Raw genomic sequence first — 19,457 nt, forward strand, 5'->3', positions numbered from 1 at the left:
TCCAAATTTAAGAGACACATTCTTCTCCATGCCCCCCGCCCCCGCGCGCGCCTTCCATCAGGAGCGATGGCACTTTCCTGTACATTAGAGAAATGTGGGGGCTGACATATTGAGAGATATCTATCTGCAAGTTACGATGGTGATGTAGTAATTGAAGTAGAAAGTTAAAATGGGTCCTTTTCTTGCAATGGTGAATAGAAAAAGAGCTTAATTGGGGATGCAAGGATGCAGAGCATCTTAGTATTGGATGCATTTGGGCTTCTTCTATGGCTAGCAATGTTGTTTTGGCTTCTAGGAGCCATTGACGCCAACTACTTTAGATTCACATATTTGGAGAAGTTGTAGATGTTTTACATCTATCCCAAGACATGTGTGTGTGTGTGTGTGTGTGTGTGTGTGTGTGTGTGTGAGAGAGAGAGAGAGAGAGAGAGAGAGAGAGAGAGAGAGAGAGAGAGAACATAATTTTAAACAACATAGGAACAATCCAAAAAGGACATTGATCTGTGTGTGTGTGTGTGTGTGTGTGTGAGAGAGAGAGAGAGAGAGAGAGAGAGAGAGAGAGAGAGAGAGAGAGAGAGAGAGAGAGAGAGGCATTGTTGTCTTCCTACAGTGATTCCAAGGACTACGGTTTCATTATCCTCACATGTGGGCATGAAGATACACACACACAACTACCTATATATGACTTTGTGTGTGTGTGTGTGTGTGCGTGTGCGTGCGTGTGCGTGCGTGCGAGAGAGAGAGAGAGAGAGAGAGAGAGAGAGAGAGAGAGAGAGAGAGAGAGACATTGTTATCTTCCTAGAGTGATTTCAAAGACTACAATTTCATTCTCCTCAGACGTGGGCACATAGATACACACACACACCTACCTATAAATGACTTTGTGTGTGTGTGTGTGTGTGTGTCTATGAGAGAGAGAGAGAGAGAGATCCAATAGCCATGATTTTCTTGGCCGCAGCAACGTGCGGGTCACATACTAGTATGCTCTTTAAGTGTCACATGCACATGGCTCTATGTGTCACGTGGACATGCTTCATCGACTTTGAGAGTCAATTTTGCACCTATCCCTAGATAGGAGTGTCTAGAATCCTAGGAGGATTAGTATCGTCAATTTTGTAACATGTTCTCAGGACATGCATGTCTAAACGAGTCCATTAGATTATGTTTTCCACTTTTGGAACCCTCTTACATAAATGGTATGTACAAGCATTTTGAAAGATATTGCTACACCATGGTGGGAATTTGGCATGACATGCATGTAGTTTTAGGTTAGAGGAATCCATTCCCCGTGTCAATCAAATTCTCAGGTGAACAAATGTGCAACGGTTTCACCCAGAAACTTTGCCTAGTCAAGTTTATTAACAAATTATTTCAAATGATCTATTTTTAAAACTTTGTCTTTCAAGTTTACCCTACCTAAGTCCTAAAAAGTTCATAAGGAGTAATTTGCCCTATAAAAGGAATATAAGAGTCAGTGCTAGCCATTAGCCCTAACATTTTTCAAATGAGCCAGCGCAAGCATCAACCGAGCATTTTGCAATTTTTAGCCTTAGCGCTTGGCTCTCATTGCGAGCCTGCTCTGGACTAGCAAATCAACATCAAATTAGCCACGAAGGTGCTTCATTTTTAAGAGTGATTCCGACATTCCCCATTCGAGTCAGTAGTGTCTACATTGAGGTATTGCATGTGTGTACATTCCATTTACGCAATCAAAAGCAAATACCACATCAGCAATGGTGTGGGGGGCCCTTGAGAGGGTTGGTTGGACCCCATAGAGTGTCATTCTCCTCTTCTCTCTCTCTCATTCTCTCTCTACAAGGAAATAAGAGGAACCATCATTCGTGCTAAGTATCACCCATCCAAGCAAGGAAGGAAGTAAAGATTTGTGGAAGTGTAAAGTCTAATTCTTGTCACCACTTCAATTCCGTTGCAACTGACATTGGCATAAAAAATTTGTGATTTTGCACTAGTCCAGTAATCTTTGAATTTTTTTTCCTCTCGTGTTTGAGTGTGCCTTGTAGCATTTTGCCCAAGGACATTTCTCTCATTCGGGGAGCTACAAGACATGCCATTGCACGTAGGACCGTGCGTCTTGAGCGTAAGAAGTGCTAGACCGGGGGTTATAGTTGTGGTGCAATTGTGAGAGAGTAGTTGACTTGGTGTGTGTACTCGATCATCTCAACATAAATAAATCCTAGCATGGATATTTGCAGTCATAACTCTTTGACATGACAAATCGCATCATTGAAGACATGCATTGGAAACATAAAGATGTTGATTGCGAGTATCAAGAATTGTTAGCAGCCTATGCTGACAAAGGAAGGCGCCATCCAGATTACCCTATTAGCTTTGGAGTCTTGGCATTGTTTGAACAACCATCTCTCCCATTTGCTTGGAGAGTTCCATCATTACAAAAGAGGCATTGCATCATCATTAATATGAACACATCTTTGGCAACACGTGGGATCCACACCATTTGCATATTCTTAGCAATTAGTGGCAATCAATCTAGAGCCAAAGAGTTCCAATTCGAGGAAACCGCCGTGGGAGTTCAAAGGCATCATGAGCCTACATTTGCAGCCACATCCATTACATAGATGAGGATTCATCTAGACCTTCCATCATATGGAAATCTAGTCAAAGCCCTATGAGGAGCCTCTATCTTTGAGGAGTTATTTGGCGGTTTCATGAAACATTATACATAGGACTTGCCATGGTTCATGGGAATTCCAAAAAACATATCCATCTCCATCTAACCTTAGTGGGTATCAGTGTTTGTGTATCCAGCCATTCGATCTATGAGCATCCATCCGGTTTGTAGTTTGGTTCATACCATCCGAGTTGGGCTAGCAAAGGCTGACTGATAACCAACAAGGGAATTTTTGATCCAAGAGGTAGTCCATTGGTTGCGAGTAGATGTATCATCACAATCACTATCTTTTGGACATTTCCACATCACCCAAGGGAGCCTCTCTCTCAAAAGTAATCGTGGATGCCATCATCTAGAAGGCCATTCATTCAAGACCACCTTATGGCTTACATGGAGTTCCTTACCCGTACCTCACCTTAAGCAAGAGGGGATGTCACGTGCACATGGCTCTGTGTGCCACATGGACATACTCATCGATTTTTGGAGTCAAAAAATCACCTATCCCTAGATAGGAGTGCCTATGATCTTAGGAGGATTAGTACCGGCAATTTTGTGATCATGTTTGCAAGACCTATATATCCAGACAAGTCCATTAATTAGGTTTTCTAGTTTTGGAACCCTCTTGCATAAATGGTTTGTACAAGCGTTTTGACAGATGGTGGACATCTAGCATGACGTGCATGTAGTTTTAGGTTAGAGGAGCCCAACGAGCCATTTCCCATATCAGATACTTGAGTGGGAGAATGTGCAATAGTTTCACCCAAAAACTTTGCCAATCAAGTTTATTAATAGATTATTTCAAATGATTTATTTTTAAACTTTGTCTTCCAAGTTTATCCTTCCTAAATACTCAAAAGTTCATAAGTAGTATTTTGCCATATAAAGGGAAGATATGAGCCAAAACTTGCAATCAACCCTGGTGTTTTTGAGTCAATGCCAACATCAACCCAACATTTTCCAATTTCTAGCCTTGGCGCTTGGATCTCATTGCAAGCATTCTTCGGACCAACGAATCAACCCAACGTTTTCAAGTTTTGGCGCATTTCCTTGTATACAATCAAAAGCAAATACCACATCAGCAACGATATAGGGGGGCCCTCTGGATGATTGGTTGGGACCCCATCAGGTGTCATTGTCCTCTTCTCCCCCTCTACACATCTCTACCTCTCTCATTCTCTCTCTAGAAGGAAATAAAAGGAAACCATCATTCGTGCTAAGTAGCACCCATTCAAGCAAGGAAGGAAGTAAATATTTGCGGAAGCATAAAGTCTAGATCTTTTCATCATTTCAATTCCACTGCATCTTACATTGAATCATTAATCCGAAGTAATTTTTTTGCGATTTTTTCAATTTTGGAGATAAGTTTTAAAGGCCTTTCGCACTAATTCTATGTGATACTGGTAATCTCCTTTGCTTACATTGCGTGATTCGTGGGGGTCACCGATTGGCTTCCAGGACGTAAATATATTGTTTGAATGATTAATGTAAAGTTTTTGTTTTTAACTTTGTTTTGAGAAGGTTTAGAGAGGCAATGTTAAGCTTTTAAAGGCCTTTCATAGTGATTGTGAGAGGACTTTCTATACTAATAGATAATGGGGGATGTGCACTGTCGCCTGTGCGCTCACACACACACACACACAGTTGAGAGCGGGTCTCGGGTTGCGAGTGAGTGGAGCGTGAGACAAACCCTTGAAATGCGGGATACTATAGCGGGTTTGGCGAAGCGAGACACCCTGCTCCTGCTCCCGCTCCTATGGGCACTTCAATCCCTTGGTCTGCAGAAGGACACATGTGCAGCCAGCCTTGCTCCACGTCCTCCTCGCATAATTGCACCTCCACCAATCGTGGCAATGGCAGCTCCATGGTTCGTCAGCAGTGCTCTAGCATTGCCAATTCAACTCATCCTTGTGATATCATCACGTTACTGGCGTCCCCTCATCGCATAGGCCTACCGGCTTCCCCCCTATCTGCAGACTGCACCGTGCCCTACAACTGTCGCAATGCAAGAGAGCACGTAGGTGCAAAGCGCAGGGCAAGTAGTGGCTCACACACACATCACGACAGATGAAGAGCACGAGCATCGAGACGCCTGCAGACCATCTAAGCACAGAAACAAAAATCTCTCTATCTCCCACCCTTCGTGATCACACCAGTGCTCGAAAAAAACTTTTTTCCAAAAACTTGGCAAACCTACATATGTGAAACAACAGAGGTTAATTGATAAAATTTGAAGGTTTTTAGACCAAACTACACTATTTTTTTCAAAAAAAAAAAGGTTTTCTCATCTTCAAAAATAAAATTTAGAGGTAAATTTCAAAATTTGTAGGTGGGATTACACTAAATGTAGGTTTTTTTCGAGCACTGGATCATACATCTAGATCTTTCTCTTCCATTGGATCACACATCTAGATCTTTCTCTTCCACATCCCATCTGCTCCGCTTTTCAGCTTAAAGGTATGGATTCTATGAAAGCATTCCCGTACATTCGCCCCCCTTGCCATTGCCACATGTGCAGAGTCATCCCCAGTTTTTTTCCCCTCCACTTCACTCCTACGTGGGTGTACGATCTCTCTGTCTTTATTCTCCTTCTATTCAGTCGCAAGGCAGCAACCAATTCCTATTTGGGCAACAAAAAAAATTATGTCTTTGTCTGCCTTCGATCCTCCCTGCTGAGGCCATGCATTGCAAGCCTCTACCCCTGCCTTGGCAACACATAGCAGTTCTCGATGCCGTTCACCCCTAGCGACGCAATTTCACCTCTCGCAGGGCAAGACAAACGAGGCGATGACACCCCTATCTGCGCATTGCCGACATCATGTAGCAGAAGAAGACGAAGAAGAAGAAGAAGAGAATTCTAACGTCGCAGGAAGGTATCCCAAGACATCATGCAAAGGAAAAAGATCTCTTTGGCATAGCCTTCGCACTAACACTCGCTGGTTTTTTTGGCACGCAATACAAAGCTCAATGTGGATATCACGCAATACAGAGCTTAATATGGATAGTATGAATACAGCCTTTATAGCAGCGCCATCGAGCTGTGGGAGTCGGGACTACCAATCCAATACCCTCCTCCACTCCTTCCATAATGCCCACGATGGCCAACCTATGGGCATATGCCGCAATTGATGCATTCCAAGGTACGATGCCCAAGAGGAAAGCTGTTTTTAGTAGATCCGGAGCAAGCGTAGATCCCAAAAAACCAAAATGGCCCTTGCTTTTGCAATGCACAGAATCACCCATGCCAGATCAAGATCGCCCCTATTGCGTTGTTGGAGATGAGAAGCCGTGGGAGAGAGAGAGAGAGAGAGAGAGAGAGAGAGAGCACTCACATATAGATGCAATAACGTGGAAGACAAAACTAGGGGAGAATGAAATGAAACAAAATGAAATGTTATATTAAACGTCTTCAAAGGGCCAAGGGCCAAAATGACCTATAAGACCAAACTCATACAATCTTGGTGGATCTAATACAATGTCTCATCACAAAATAAAAATGAAGTAAAGTTAAAACTAAAATCATTATCATCATCATCATCAATGCCCAAGGATGTCGTGATGCACGGCATCATGCATTGTTCGATGCCAGGCATTGTCCGAGAAAGTATTGCATCGATCGCTGAAGAGCATCGTCAATGTCCGTCTCTATAAATAGTCGTACTAGACGTCTCCCATGTCATGCTAGAATAGTCATGAGCGCTCTGCAAGGAATTGAGAGAGAGAGAGAGAGAGAGAGAGCACATTGCAATGAGCACCAAATCATTGGCTTTGTGTCCATGTAGAGAGAGAGAGAGAGAGAGAGAGAGAGAGAGAGAGTGCACTAATGTGAGCCCCAGCTCAAAATAAGGGCCGAGTCACACCCGATGCAAACATGGATAAGTAAAGAAAACCCAAGTCGCTCGACGAGACAACAGTGAGTATGAGAGAGAGAGAGAGAGAGAGAGAGAGAGAGAGAGAGAGAGAGAGAGAGAAGGGATATGTGTTGCTACCACAAAAGGAGTGAAGGAGGCACACATCAACAAATGGAACCTCCACTGTTTTTTCAACGTTCGCTATCTTTTTTTATCACAGCAGTTGTGCATCAAGTGAAAAACTAACATCATTATCATCATCATCATCAATGCCCAAGGATGCACTGCATTGGGCATTGTTCGATGCCCGGCATTGTCCGAGAAAGATCGATGCGCTAAAGAGCATCGTCAATGTCCGTCTCTGTAAATAGTCGTACTAGATGTCTCCCATGTCATGCTAGAAAATTCTGAGTTCTCTACTGTGATTGAGAGAGAGAGAGAGAGAGAGAGAGAGAGAGAGAGAGAGAGAGAGAGAGAGAGAAGGGATAGGTGTTGCTACCACAAAAGGAGTGAAGGAGGCACACGTCAAAAAATGCGACCTCAATTGTTTTTTCAACATTCTCTATCTTTTTTTATCCCAACAGTTGTGCGTATTGTGCACTCTGCATTGCTCTCAATTACCTCTCACAACCTCTTAGGTGTTGCTATTCAAGGAAAGGCCCCCCCCCCCCCCCCCCCCCCCCCCCCCCCCCCCCCCCCCCCCCCTCCTCTCTCTCTATATCTGTATATAAGAGGTGTCCTTCGGTTTGAAAACAAAAAAGGGTGGTGGGCATTGATACTCTCTCTCTCTCTCTCTCTCTCTCTCTCTCTCTCTCTCTCTCTCTCTCTCTCTCTCTCTCTCTCTCTCTCTCTCTCTAGCAAGGCAAGGTGACTACAGGTCGGTGTCTAGGTTGGGAGAACCAGCTAAGTTTAGGTTGGGAAGCAGGAAGCATAGCTACTATGCCCTACAATATTGCTATCTCAAGCGGACAAGGTGGTGCTAATGACATGGAGTTTGGCAGCACTCGCTAAGTCAGCCATGGTGCTGTTAAATTTGCATATAGACGCATGCAAGTGTGTATGCATGTGGACTCTGAAGTCTGTTGTAATGCCTGCTCATTTGAATGCCGCGTATGTAGTCTAAAGAAATCAATGATCTCCCTCTGTGAGTGTCTCTTACTGTCTGGTAGCTCCTTAAAAAATAGTCCAAAGCATTGTTGATCCTGGTATCTCATAACTTTGGCGAGTGGTCCAAAACCCTCTTTGAATAGGCAGTGGAAGCAAGGGGTTTGAGGATAAGAGGGGCCATGTCGCTGTCGAAGGCGACGCCGTTTTATACTAGTCGGAACAATGAATCATGATGTTTTGTGCATTCCGATTAATATTTCATAAGGTCTAGTATGTTGTCTAGGGCTAGTGGAATTCTCCCCTTCCTTTTTTTTTTTTTTTTTGCTTTCTGAGCTCATTTTCTCATTGAAATTCCGGATCATGTCGGTAGATTGTGAGATTGAGATTGTCTACTTGTTAATCTTGATTCGGTGTTTATATTTTCTTCTCATTGACTAAGGTGGATAGGTCATTCCATCATCACCTCCTTAGCCACTATCTATAGGCATGCACTCAAAAAGTGTTCTTTTCGCTTCCAAGCTATAGGTTGCCCTAATTCTTTTTTTAATATATATTTTTTATAGCAAAACTCACAATTGTGAGTGAATTATATTGATCATCTCAAAAAATTACAAGAACTTGCTATGCTCATGCCGAGCCATGACACCATCCAGAGGCCAAACTTACATCAGCTATCTGGGGAGCCACCCCTGACGACCTACCCCCATGCCCTTGATACACAAGGTTAATTATCATGTTCTTCACTAATCTTTTGGTTTCATGATTTTCCCCTTTCCTAAGCATTCTGCTGACAACAAGGCATAGGTAACCCTAGATCAATCATTCAAGTTTTGCTTGCGTCCGAGCGTCCATATTAGCACTCTGCTTTCTTGTATAATTTCTGAGAAGCTTGCCACCTCAGGAACTCTTTCAAACACATGGCGGTTCCTTGTTTGCTTACATTATGTAGAAAGCAAAATGTGATAATTTGAGTGCAGATGAGGAGGGCAGGACTACCCAAGTTCTTACCTCCAAGGAGTAAATCACTCTTGAAAAAACCAATTTTCCATGTTCTTTGGACCCACTTGCAAATTTTTCCTGGAAGGCCTCTGATAGCTGGGCATTCCATAAAAAGGTGGGTCAGATCTTCACTAGCCATCCTGCACCCCAGGCATCAATCTATCCCTATCCCTCTCTCCTAAATCTTCACCCTCGTCGGAAGAGCACCCTAATTACTTTTCCATAGAAATACCTTCATGTAATGGGGAACCTTTGGCGCCCAGATGTTCTCCATTACTTGCTCCCACCTTTCCTCCGACCATTGTTTTTTCTATATCTTGTTAAGGGGGCTAGACCAATTCTTCTTTAGCATCATTGTATGGTAAATGCCTTTAGAATAGGGTTTCCATAAGAGGCTGCTTCCGGGCCATTTCCAGGCATTCCAGTCAAACTCCGAGTCACAGATTGGCATCACTACACTGTCAAGCTCTTTCATCACTTTGTTGACTAGCAAAACCTCCAAGCTATTAAGTTGGAATTGGGTTACCAGAAGTTCAGTGGTTTTCCAGCTCTTGGTGTCACTGTCCCATAAGTGCCCCAGTCGGTTCAGACCCTTATTATTATTCTTATAGCCATTTTGACTCGCACATAAATTTATAGTGACTAATTTAATAAGCAACCATTATGCTATGATCATCCCGAGAGATTTGACTACAACAATTAGCCAAAAAAGAGAGAGGGAGAGATAGAGCGGGCTTTCTGAGACCCTATTACTATGGTATGTGGACTCTTCATTACCTACCCGCCTATGCATTCGATACTACACCCCTAGTTAAGTATTGGATGGAGGTAGCTATTCTTTCGCATAACTCACTTATAAGTTATTACCACTTACGCATCTAGTTTCACATCCATCAAAGTTAGAGCTCCATCCCCTTATCCCTCATATAAACACCCCCGTGTAAGTCTATTTTGTTTTGCTCCCCTTCCTGCACTAGGTGCGCAATTTTGAGGAGCAATTAGTTTTGGCTCTTAACCCCCCCCCTGAGAGAGGTGTCACTTCGAATGTCTAACCTTACTAGTCGAACAACTTATCCCCTCCCATGTGGTGGTGTACGTGTGAGTGCGTTTTGGTTGGGGGGGGGAAGGGAATACGTAGTATTGTCTAGTTGCTGTCACAATGGTAGACACCCTTGTGCAAAAATTGTTTTCAACCAAACCGAACCATCCTACATAAGCCTTATATCTAATTACTAAAATATCTAACACATTTATTTGTTTTAAAGTATATATATTTTTCATAGGCTTTATATACATCTTGCATCCCACTTTGTGCGTGTATGCAATCATGTATGAATGCATGTGTGTGTGTGTGTGTGTGTGTGAGAGAGAGAGAGAGAGAGAGAGAGAGAGAGAGAGAGATTGTTTGTTAATGATTCATTAAGATTACAGAATCAAGGCCTATAATAGCTTTGGACCCACTTTTTCACCTACACTTTACTTGTCGCTTCTTTAGCACACCTTACAATTTAGCCACGTCGCAAGTCTACAACTTGAGAGAGTTCAGGCAAAGTGTGTCTCAACTTACGATCGTGATGCTTGAATTTTCAATAATTCCAAATAGGAGAAAGAGGAAAGGGCCTAAGAACTAAGAAAAATGGTGTAGAAATGTGAAAAATAGGTAAAATATCTAGTATTTCCTCTTTGAAAAATTGGGGAGAGGAATTGTCTATAAATATTCATGTTTCTTGAGTAGTGTTGATGATGAATGGTCGCTAGACCACCCGATCAGCTAGGAGCAACTTGTCATGAGTGATGAGTGACATGCCAAATATACTTGTCCATTCCCAAGTTGCATACAATGCATAGCCTAAAAGCCAACCAACTTCCAAAGTTCCAAAATTGATGTTATTTATGGATCGTGATAGAACTTGCAAAACCATAGATCTCTCTATCGCAATTTGCCATATTACAGCCTTTAACCTGATCATGTTAGCTCCTTGCTGTGTTAATAGCCAACTATCCTAAGAAGTGCAGCGAAACCTACTGCGTTCTCTCTTGCAAGATTGGCTACCAATACAACACAAAGAGAGGCAAGATGTGATTATGATGTTGATGTGGTAACCCAATTCTTTTGTATGCTGCCCAAGCGTAGGAGAATACACATGGTCATTACCTAGAGCCATGGCCCTTGCTGCTTGCGTTGCATGGTAGCCATCTACGCTCAAGAAAATGCAAACCTATTGTTTGTTTCACATCCCCACCTCCATTTCCATTGGCTTTGTCTTTAACATTAGACCATGCTATTTTATTTTATTTTGGGTGCAAATTCCACGATTGTGAGTGAATTGTATTAGTAGCCCAAAAGAATTACAGATACTAGTCATGCTCGTGTCGAGCCATGACGTCTCCCAGTTACCATAACTACATCGGTTGAAATGGGGGCCACCCCATGACAAAGGAAAGACATGTGGTTGGACAAGGCGTATACACTTACCCATGTGGGTGAGACATTGCCGGCACCAATAGTCCTGTTTCGCTCATCAAAGTTCCTCCATTTCCCATTAACAACAATCACTTCCTTGATTTCTTGTATGATCTCCATGTACTTAGCTGTTTCACGAGTGTTCGCGAAGAAATCGATAGTTCTTGGCTTTCCATACATGCTTGGAGTAGCAGAATCTAACAATTTTCTTGCTGATAAGAAGTGGCTGGCTCTTGAACACCTTCCCACGTGCTTCCCACCTAGGAAGAGATCATTCTTGAAGAACCCAATCTTCCATGTCTTTTGCACCCATTTGTAAATCCTCTCTACCAGGCCACAAATTGTCGGGCATTCCTTAAATAAGTGAGGGAGGTCCTCACTTGCAACTATGCATTGTGAGCATATATCGGAACCAATACCTCTGGCTAGGACCTTCACATGAGTCGGTAAGGCTCCCCAAAGTACCTTCCATAGAAAAATGTTCATCCCATGTGGGCACCAAATGTTCTTAACAATTGTCACCCATCTTGATTCCGGCCATTGCTTGCCCCACTGCTATTTTGGACCATGCTATATTACACAAGCTTGTTTCTTTTTAATGCTTTTAGACTCAAGCATTGAAGCAAACCTGCTCTACTACTACTCCTTTATGGAGCTTAAAAATTTCAATCAATGAGAGAACCTCCTCCACGTGTCACACAATGATCACTTCAAATAAAACCTTAGAAATCATTTAATCTAATCAAAATTGCAGCATCCTTATCAACAATCTAATCTGATCAAAAGTGAAGGATGTGTGTGTGAGGGGGGGTTGTGATTTTCCTATATCCACAATCCGTTGCCAAAGGCGGCGATGGGGCCATATTGACCAGTCTGAAAGGACTAGTATCCATGGGTTAAGAAATCTTCAAGCGTAGCCGTGCATTGGCCTAATTTATGAGCAAGTTTTAAAATGTGATTCTCTAAAGTATACACTTGTGACAGTTAAGTCAATCTCTAAAATTTGTAAGGCACTAATGTAGACAGAAGCATTGACCTAATGAGTAACATCTCTATTTCAATATGTATGCACCTCAAAAATCTTGCCTTTGAGGAGCTAAAAAAAAGGCAGAGCATAGATTAAACTTTTCATACTACAAAGTTTTTGCAAAATATTAAAAAAGTATAATGTGCAAATACTAAGTGAGAGCCATATGGAAGTAGATAGTTGGCACAATGTCTCTTCAAAATTCATAAAGAAGGGAAGCCACACTGGAAGGACAAGGGACTAACACATGCTCTTCACCACCCAACCACCTCCTCTTATAGGCTTCCTCACCCATGTCTAGGAGACCTTGAATTGCATGCCTAGCTGGCCTTGGCCACCCCCTTCCGCCCCCCCTTGATGTAAACTAGTGTTGTTCTTGTGAAAGAAGCAGAGCCCTTTGTGGAGTGTGTCTAATTAACTTAATGGGATCCCTACAATGTCTACTTAACTTAACGGGATCTCTACAACTTCTACTTAACTTAACGGGATCCCTACAACTTCTTAACTCCACAATCTAATGGAGGTTACAATGTGCCCAATCATAGCTGCATAATAATTGAACCCAAATCCCTTTGCTTAAAGCTATGTACCCTTACGGCTTCATGTTGACTCTAGTTTGAGTAGCCAAAGGTGACCCTAGATGTGATCAAAGCTAACATCAAACAACACACCCGCAATGTTTTGGAATAGTAAGGCTTATAAGAAAACTTAGATTAGCCATATAACCCATGCTTGTGCGTACTCCTATATACATAAAAATATTTTGAAAGAAAAATATTGATGTGAAAAACTAAATTGAAAACACATCTACCGCAACATATAGTGAAAATGATCTTAGTTTGCACTTTGGTTAAGATGCACCTGAAGTGGCAAAGTAATTATTGATGAGAGAAAATCAAAATTGAGAGTACACATTGTCCTTGCTCTTAGCCAACAGACATACCATAGTCCATAACCTCGGATAAGAAACCATAAAGCTGACACCCAATAGGTTCCCCAACTTCAGAGAAAGTATTTTTGTGGGAAATAATTGAGATTCCTTCACAAAATTTGAAGATGTAAAGGCAAGGAAACAATATGAAGGTGAAAAATCGGGGCAAAATAATATGGGGCCTAGGGCAGTGCGAGGTACTTGTTGATGACGTAGGTAGCGGCTGTGGTCTGTAGGCAACATGAACGGACTAGGTATCCGTGCACCGACTTTGAGTAGAACAGAGAAGGCGGCTATTAGAAATGGCCTAAATGGGCAAGTGAAGGCACAATTGTCCGTAGCAAGGGGTAGTCAGAGGTAGCACGACAAAAAAGAGCACAAAAATGGGTAGTGTGGACTGACATCACCATGGGTAGGTTGAAAGCAAGGGCCAATGGCATAATAAGGGCCTAAAAACTTGCAAAATTCTTTTTTTTCGACACACTAGAGGGCCCACAGGGGGAGGTGCTTATTCCTTCCAAATATTAGCGAAACAATCTTGGCAAGCACTTTGCTGTAGGAAATGAAATCAGAGCCAAGTCTGAAGATAGAAGATGAGACCTTTGTGAATCCGTGTCCCATTAATGCTGTTGCAATTGATAAAAAATCTGCCTAGAAGTTCTAGAGTAGGGCATGGTAAATATCATCTTATGGTAGAATGTAGTGCTTTTGGAAATAAAAAGCACTTTGTTGATAAAGAATATATGTTGCATCCGACTCATGAAGAACATAAGGATTGTTATGCGTACCCAAACTCAATCCAGAATTTTTTTTAAAAAGAATGGACATTCCTATAACTTGTAGAATAGGGCATGGTAAACATCTTCTTATGGTAGACTGAAATGCTTTTGGAAATAAAAAGCACTTTGTTGATAAAATGTAGAGGAGAATATATGTTGCATCCGACTCATGAAGAATATAAGGATTGTTATGCGTACCCAAACTCAATCCATAAATTTTAAAAAAAGAATGGACATTCCTATAAATGTCACTGAATATCCTTTAGAAAAAATCACATATGCAAAAAAATCTAGCAAAACCTTCCACTTGTATAACAACACCATGTGTTTTGTTAAACTTGTAGGTCTGATTGCAATGGATAAGCCCTTGGCTACATTGGCGACCTCAATGGTTCAAGCCCATACCCTTAAGTGCCTTGCAATGACACCCATGCCACTAAGTGCCGTTGTCACCAAAGCCCAATGTACGTGAAGCATGTGCCAAAATATCTCCAAAATATTTCTTAGAGCCTTCACTGTTGGACTATGTCATTGCTCTTGGAAGATCCTTGCCTAAGCTCACCATGGCATATAGGCATATCACTTGTATAACGTTGTAAATCACTCACTGCTTGTTGCAAAATTAACAAATATGGTGAACCTAGCTCATCCATAAAAGATCCGATGGTAGAAATAATGGCCCAAAATGACTAAAATGATGCCCAACTCTGATAGATCATGTGTTAGATAGGGAAGTGTCACTATAGGATTTCTTAGAACTGGTGAGAAGTCAACCACTAGAAATTTGTACAGAAAACCTGTAAACATTGCCTGTACTAATTGTAGAAAAACAAAATTATACCCTAGAGCTCCAAGGCTGAAAGTAGATGGACTTTGATCTCAAACTCATATCCCCTTGGTGGAGGACTGGTTCCCTGGCTCATTCCCTCAAGAGTTCTCTTATATCAATCCTCTTTCACTTCATATCGTGCAACTGATTACGGCCTCGAGAAAGTTTGCAAAAGCAAGCCCTTTCTAATGCTGTTCTTAAAGGATGTTTTGAGAACTCTTTGGTAAATTTGTATCCATGGTCGTACTCTCATAGCTGTGGTAGCCTGGCTGCACTTGAACCCATGACCCACTCTTGTGCAGAGATGCATAAACCTTGTTACACGCACCTTTTGTGCATGTCCAGCAAAGTAGCAACAACATGATCAAAGCCGCTCGGCAGAGTGGTAGGCATGTGAGACGTAGCAAGCTCCTTTGGACGCCATCGCTATTACGGGAAGGTGCAGCTTTTGAGAAGAGATCAGGGCACTTTGATCCTGTTGCAGAGGCGTGGCAACTTTGTAGTCATATTGTGGCGAACAGGAGACTTATGTATGCAGAAACCAAAAGTAGAGCAGGGCACCATTTCCCCAATTCTTGCATTTTCAGCTCATTATCCTCGCATGTAGCACGACGAAGCTTTTCAACATCAGAAGAGATTGCCACATTGCCTGCAGAGATGACATCAGAGAACGTAGCTGAAGCAACCTGTGCTCATCCCTCTGAAGGGACAATAGGGGAGAGCCTAGCCAAAAAAAAAGGCGCTCTTTCCTCTTCGGCATCTCCGTGGGATGTCGAAGAGGATGGCCATACTGCAGCAGAGTATGCTTGGCCCCCACTTCAAGCACAAGCATCACTTGTTAGCTACCGAGGGTCTGATTTCAATGAGATTGTCGAGAAAGTGATGGGAATTCTTTCTGGACGGTCTTGGGGTCCCTCTGTTGTGGATGATCTCAACAGATTAGACACTTATTTGAATTCTTATCATGTCGTTTCCATTCTTAAATCGACATCAAGCGCTAGTGCTGCATTAGGTTTTTTCTCTTGGCTCCAACAAAAGCAGGGCTTCAAGCATAATGCGTTTACATACAGTAAGATGTTTGAAATCCTTGGAGTTGCCAAGGATGCACAAACCATCAGGTCTCTTTTGCAGGATATGCTGAAAGAAAAAATTGAGCTGATTCCAAACGTTTTCAATGTAGTTGCCAGGGCGTATGCTAATGTGGGTATGCACAAAGATGCAGTTACGGCCTTTGAAAGCATGGAGCAGTATGGCTGCACTCCGGATTCACGTGCTTATAATGGGATCATTGACATTCTAGTGAAAGCAGGATATCAGGAACAAGCTGATAGCATGTATAACAAGATGCTTGATAGAGGCTTTTTTCCTAACCTTTATGTTTGCAACCTCCTAATTGATTCATATTGGAGAGTGCAACGACCTGTTGATGCATTGGCTGTGTACGAGAGTATGAAAGAGAAAGGGGAGGTGCCCAATATGAACACGTACAATTTTCTAGTCAAGGCCCTGGCAAAGAGTGGAAAATCAGAAGAATTGTGCTTGGTAATAGATGACATGGAGGAGAAAGGCTGGAAGCCTAACTTGACCACATACAACACGCTCGTAGAGGTTTTGGTGCAAGCAAATGAAATCGACACGGCGATTAAGCTTCTAGATCACATGGTGGACTCTTGTGTTAAACCCAGTAACTTCACCTATGCTTACCTCATCAGCGGCCTAGGCAAGGCGGGCAGGATGAATGAAGCGCAACAATTGTTCAAGGGGCTTAAAGAGCTAGGTGGTTCTCCGGATGACTATGTGTACAATGCTCTCATTGTGAACCTTAGCAAAGCTGGCAAGGCCAATGCGGCTTTGGAGGTTATGCAGGAGATGAGGTCTGCTGGTTTAAAGCCAAGCAAGGGGAGCTACTTCGCTTTGGTCAATGCCTATAAAGCACTAGACAAGCCAGATCTTGTTCGACAAGTTTATAAGGTCATGCAGACCGATGAATGTGCCCCACATATTGTCGCATTCCATGATTTGATAGAGAAGTATAGTGCAGACAAAAACGTAGAAAAGGCTTGCCAAGTCTTCGAAGACATGAGAAGGTCTTCCCTTGCAGATGCTGGAACATACAACCTTATGTTGAAAATGTATGGCAGAATGCAGGACTTGAAGAGGTGCAGGCAAATTTTTGACGAGATGCGCAAAGGGGGGGTTGAACCGTCTGTGGTGTCGTATAGCACTATGATTCAAGTTTTAGGCAAATCAGGGCAGGTAAAAGATGCATTTCATCTATTCAAAGAAATGAAGAAAAAGGGATGCAAACCAGACCCAATTGCGTATGGGACAATGCTGAAAGCCATGGTAAATGCGGGGCAAGTCGAAAAAGCATTGCCAATTTTTGAAGAGGGGAAGAGAACTCACAAAGATTTGGTGATGTATAGCATCATGATCGATGGTTTTGGAAGGGCTCGCAAGTTCGAGAAGGCTTTGAAGTTGTTGAAAGAGATGAAAGCCCGAGGTATTAAACCTGATGTTGTCATTTTCAACTCTCTTATCGCAAGCTTATTCAAGGCTGATGAAGTAGAGGAGGCACTTGACCTTTTTAATAACATGAGCCAATATGGTTGTGAGCCAAATAGAAGGACTAAGGACATTGTAAGTAGTTCAATGCAGAAGGGTCCCAAAAAAAAGCGCAAGTGAGTCTTGATACATATAGAGCAGATTTGAAGCCACAGACACAGGCAATGACGATTCTTGCCTGTCTCGAATGCATTCATTCCCATTTTGTGCTCCATGTGATGATGTTTGTAAGGGAATGACAGCTTCTATACCTTAATCAGCTACTTGCAGAACACCCAATGAGAGTGCAAGGTAGGTCTTGCAACATGGTGTCAATGTTGCAGGGAGTTGCTGCTAGAATGATGTGGTTGAATGCATGATAATGAGGGTGTGGTCACGTGTGTACACAAGCTGGATTTTCCACAGAAAGTGCACTTTGTTAGAAGACTATTGCCAGAATGAGGCTATCAAGGAATGCCATATCCAGAGCTCTTGAAGATAATTTAGCTAGTGTGTTTTGACTTGCAGAAACCAGGGAAGCAAAGCGGCTAGGCTGAGAGTGAGTTGTGAGATTGCCACCTTAGTCCACACGGCACTTAAAATCCACTGCCGAACATTGTGGCTAGTTGAGAAGAGAATGCAGCCCCACTCATCATACCACCACTGCTTTGCTGCTTCTTGCTTGCCTGCATGTTACCATTGAGCAGGAGGGCCTATGCAGCCCATAGTTGATAGAAGCAAAGGTCTTTTCATACGACACTGAGTTGTGGTAAAATGACTATACCAGGCTGTTGTCATGCATGTACCCAAGCATGACTTTCTAAAATGTCATACAATATACAGTTTTAAGATGAGGGCAACTATTGCGCGATCGAATGATGCATCTCTTGAAGGTTCTAAATGCAGCGAAAAGAAATGCGCCAAGTCTGGGTGCTGGTTATTGCTTGGAGCAAATATTAGAATTCTCTTAATGGCTTATGCAATAGCATCTTGTTTTGTCCCTTACTCGGTGTGCCAACCTCAAGCTTTTACATAGAGCCATGACTCTCAGAAAACTTGTTTGGTTCTGGTTTGAAGAGATGTTGCCAGATTAGTTGTGCTTAATCTGCGAGACCGGCGGGGTGTTCCCACTATCGACCAAAGTTCTTAAGGCACATGACGTGCATTTTGCCACAGGATTAAGGCCACACTTTGTTTACTGAGGCATGCTTTTGTGGTAGAGCTCTCGGAGTATGTGGCTCGATTCAAGAAACAGCAACCTTCCGCTTCCCCACTTCAAGCTTCCTTCTTCATAGTTGTGATGAGCAAGTGGCCTCTGCTGCTTACAGTTTGTTAAAGGAAATGATTTTCCTACAGATTCATTATTTGTCCCCTAGTTTAACAAGATTTCAATCAAGTTCTTTATTTACCATTTGTGGGGTTAATCAGAGGCGATTGCTGATACGAGTGTTGACGAGCCTGCTAAACACACCCTTGTGCCATTTCATTGAAGAATCACAAAGAGAAGATAGTATCCTTGCTATGTAGGCTCAATGCAAAGTTAGTATATGCCATTTTCTTTACACAACTTTACCCTACCAAATGTACCCTTGAGAGGCATCCATTTGGCTAAGGTTAGAAGATTTAGAGTGATGGGGAGTCCATTGGCCAACAATGGTAGATGCACGATCAATGCCAGCTTTACTGCAAATCTAGTTAGAATATGGTTAAGTGTCTAGTTGTACATTTTTCAAATTAGAGGTTCCTTGAGAAAGGAACAAAGTCACTGGCCGTGCTACTTGAATTTGTCAAAATCGACAAGTGCGCCGCGCGCAAGAGAGAGAGAGAGAGAGAGAACCACCAACTTCGTTAAAGAATTAGATGATTATACAATGGGGGCAACTTGGGGTTCCTTAGGTAACCCCCCAAAATTGCCCTGCCGAGAATCGTGTCAAATAAGTAAAATAAATATCTACCATACAAAATAAATAATGGGACCACATTGGGCATTCACTTGAGATGCATAAACTTTAACAGAATTTAAGCCCAACATAAGCTTTATAACTATATAAAAGCAGCAAGGTTCAACCACTAGGTTGGTAATCAGACACTTTTATGTCTTGTTACCTAAGCAACTTTCAAGAATTTTCACAATGTCTTGTTACCTAAGCAACTTTCAAGAATTTTCACAAGAGATGCTTCATGGCTTTTGGAAGAATTTGGTATCCACAAAGTTGGCTTGTGATCTTTAAAAAACTTGGCGTTTTTAGGACTATGAATTCCACCTTCTTATGTTTACA

General features: G+C 42.4%; 1 protein-coding gene across 1 annotated transcript; it reads left to right on the forward strand.

Moving 5' to 3' along the window:
• The first annotated feature begins 14,683 nt into the window (after positions 1-14,683).
• Positions 14,684-18,700, forward strand: LOC147452029 (uncharacterized). Its single transcript, XM_086517857.1, has one exon. It carries the CDS (start codon positions 14,995-14,997, stop codon positions 17,317-17,319), a length of 2,325 nt encoding a protein of 774 aa, XP_086373983.1. The 5' UTR covers positions 14,684-14,994; the 3' UTR covers positions 17,320-18,700.
• Positions 18,701-19,457: the final 757 nt, after the last annotated feature.

The sequence above is a fragment of the Adiantum capillus-veneris genome, chromosome 8 (genome assembly GCF_014529385.1).
Source record: "Adiantum capillus-veneris isolate H3 chromosome 8, ASM1452938v2, whole genome shotgun sequence".
Taxonomy (NCBI): domain Eukaryota; kingdom Viridiplantae; phylum Streptophyta; class Polypodiopsida; order Polypodiales; family Pteridaceae; genus Adiantum; species Adiantum capillus-veneris.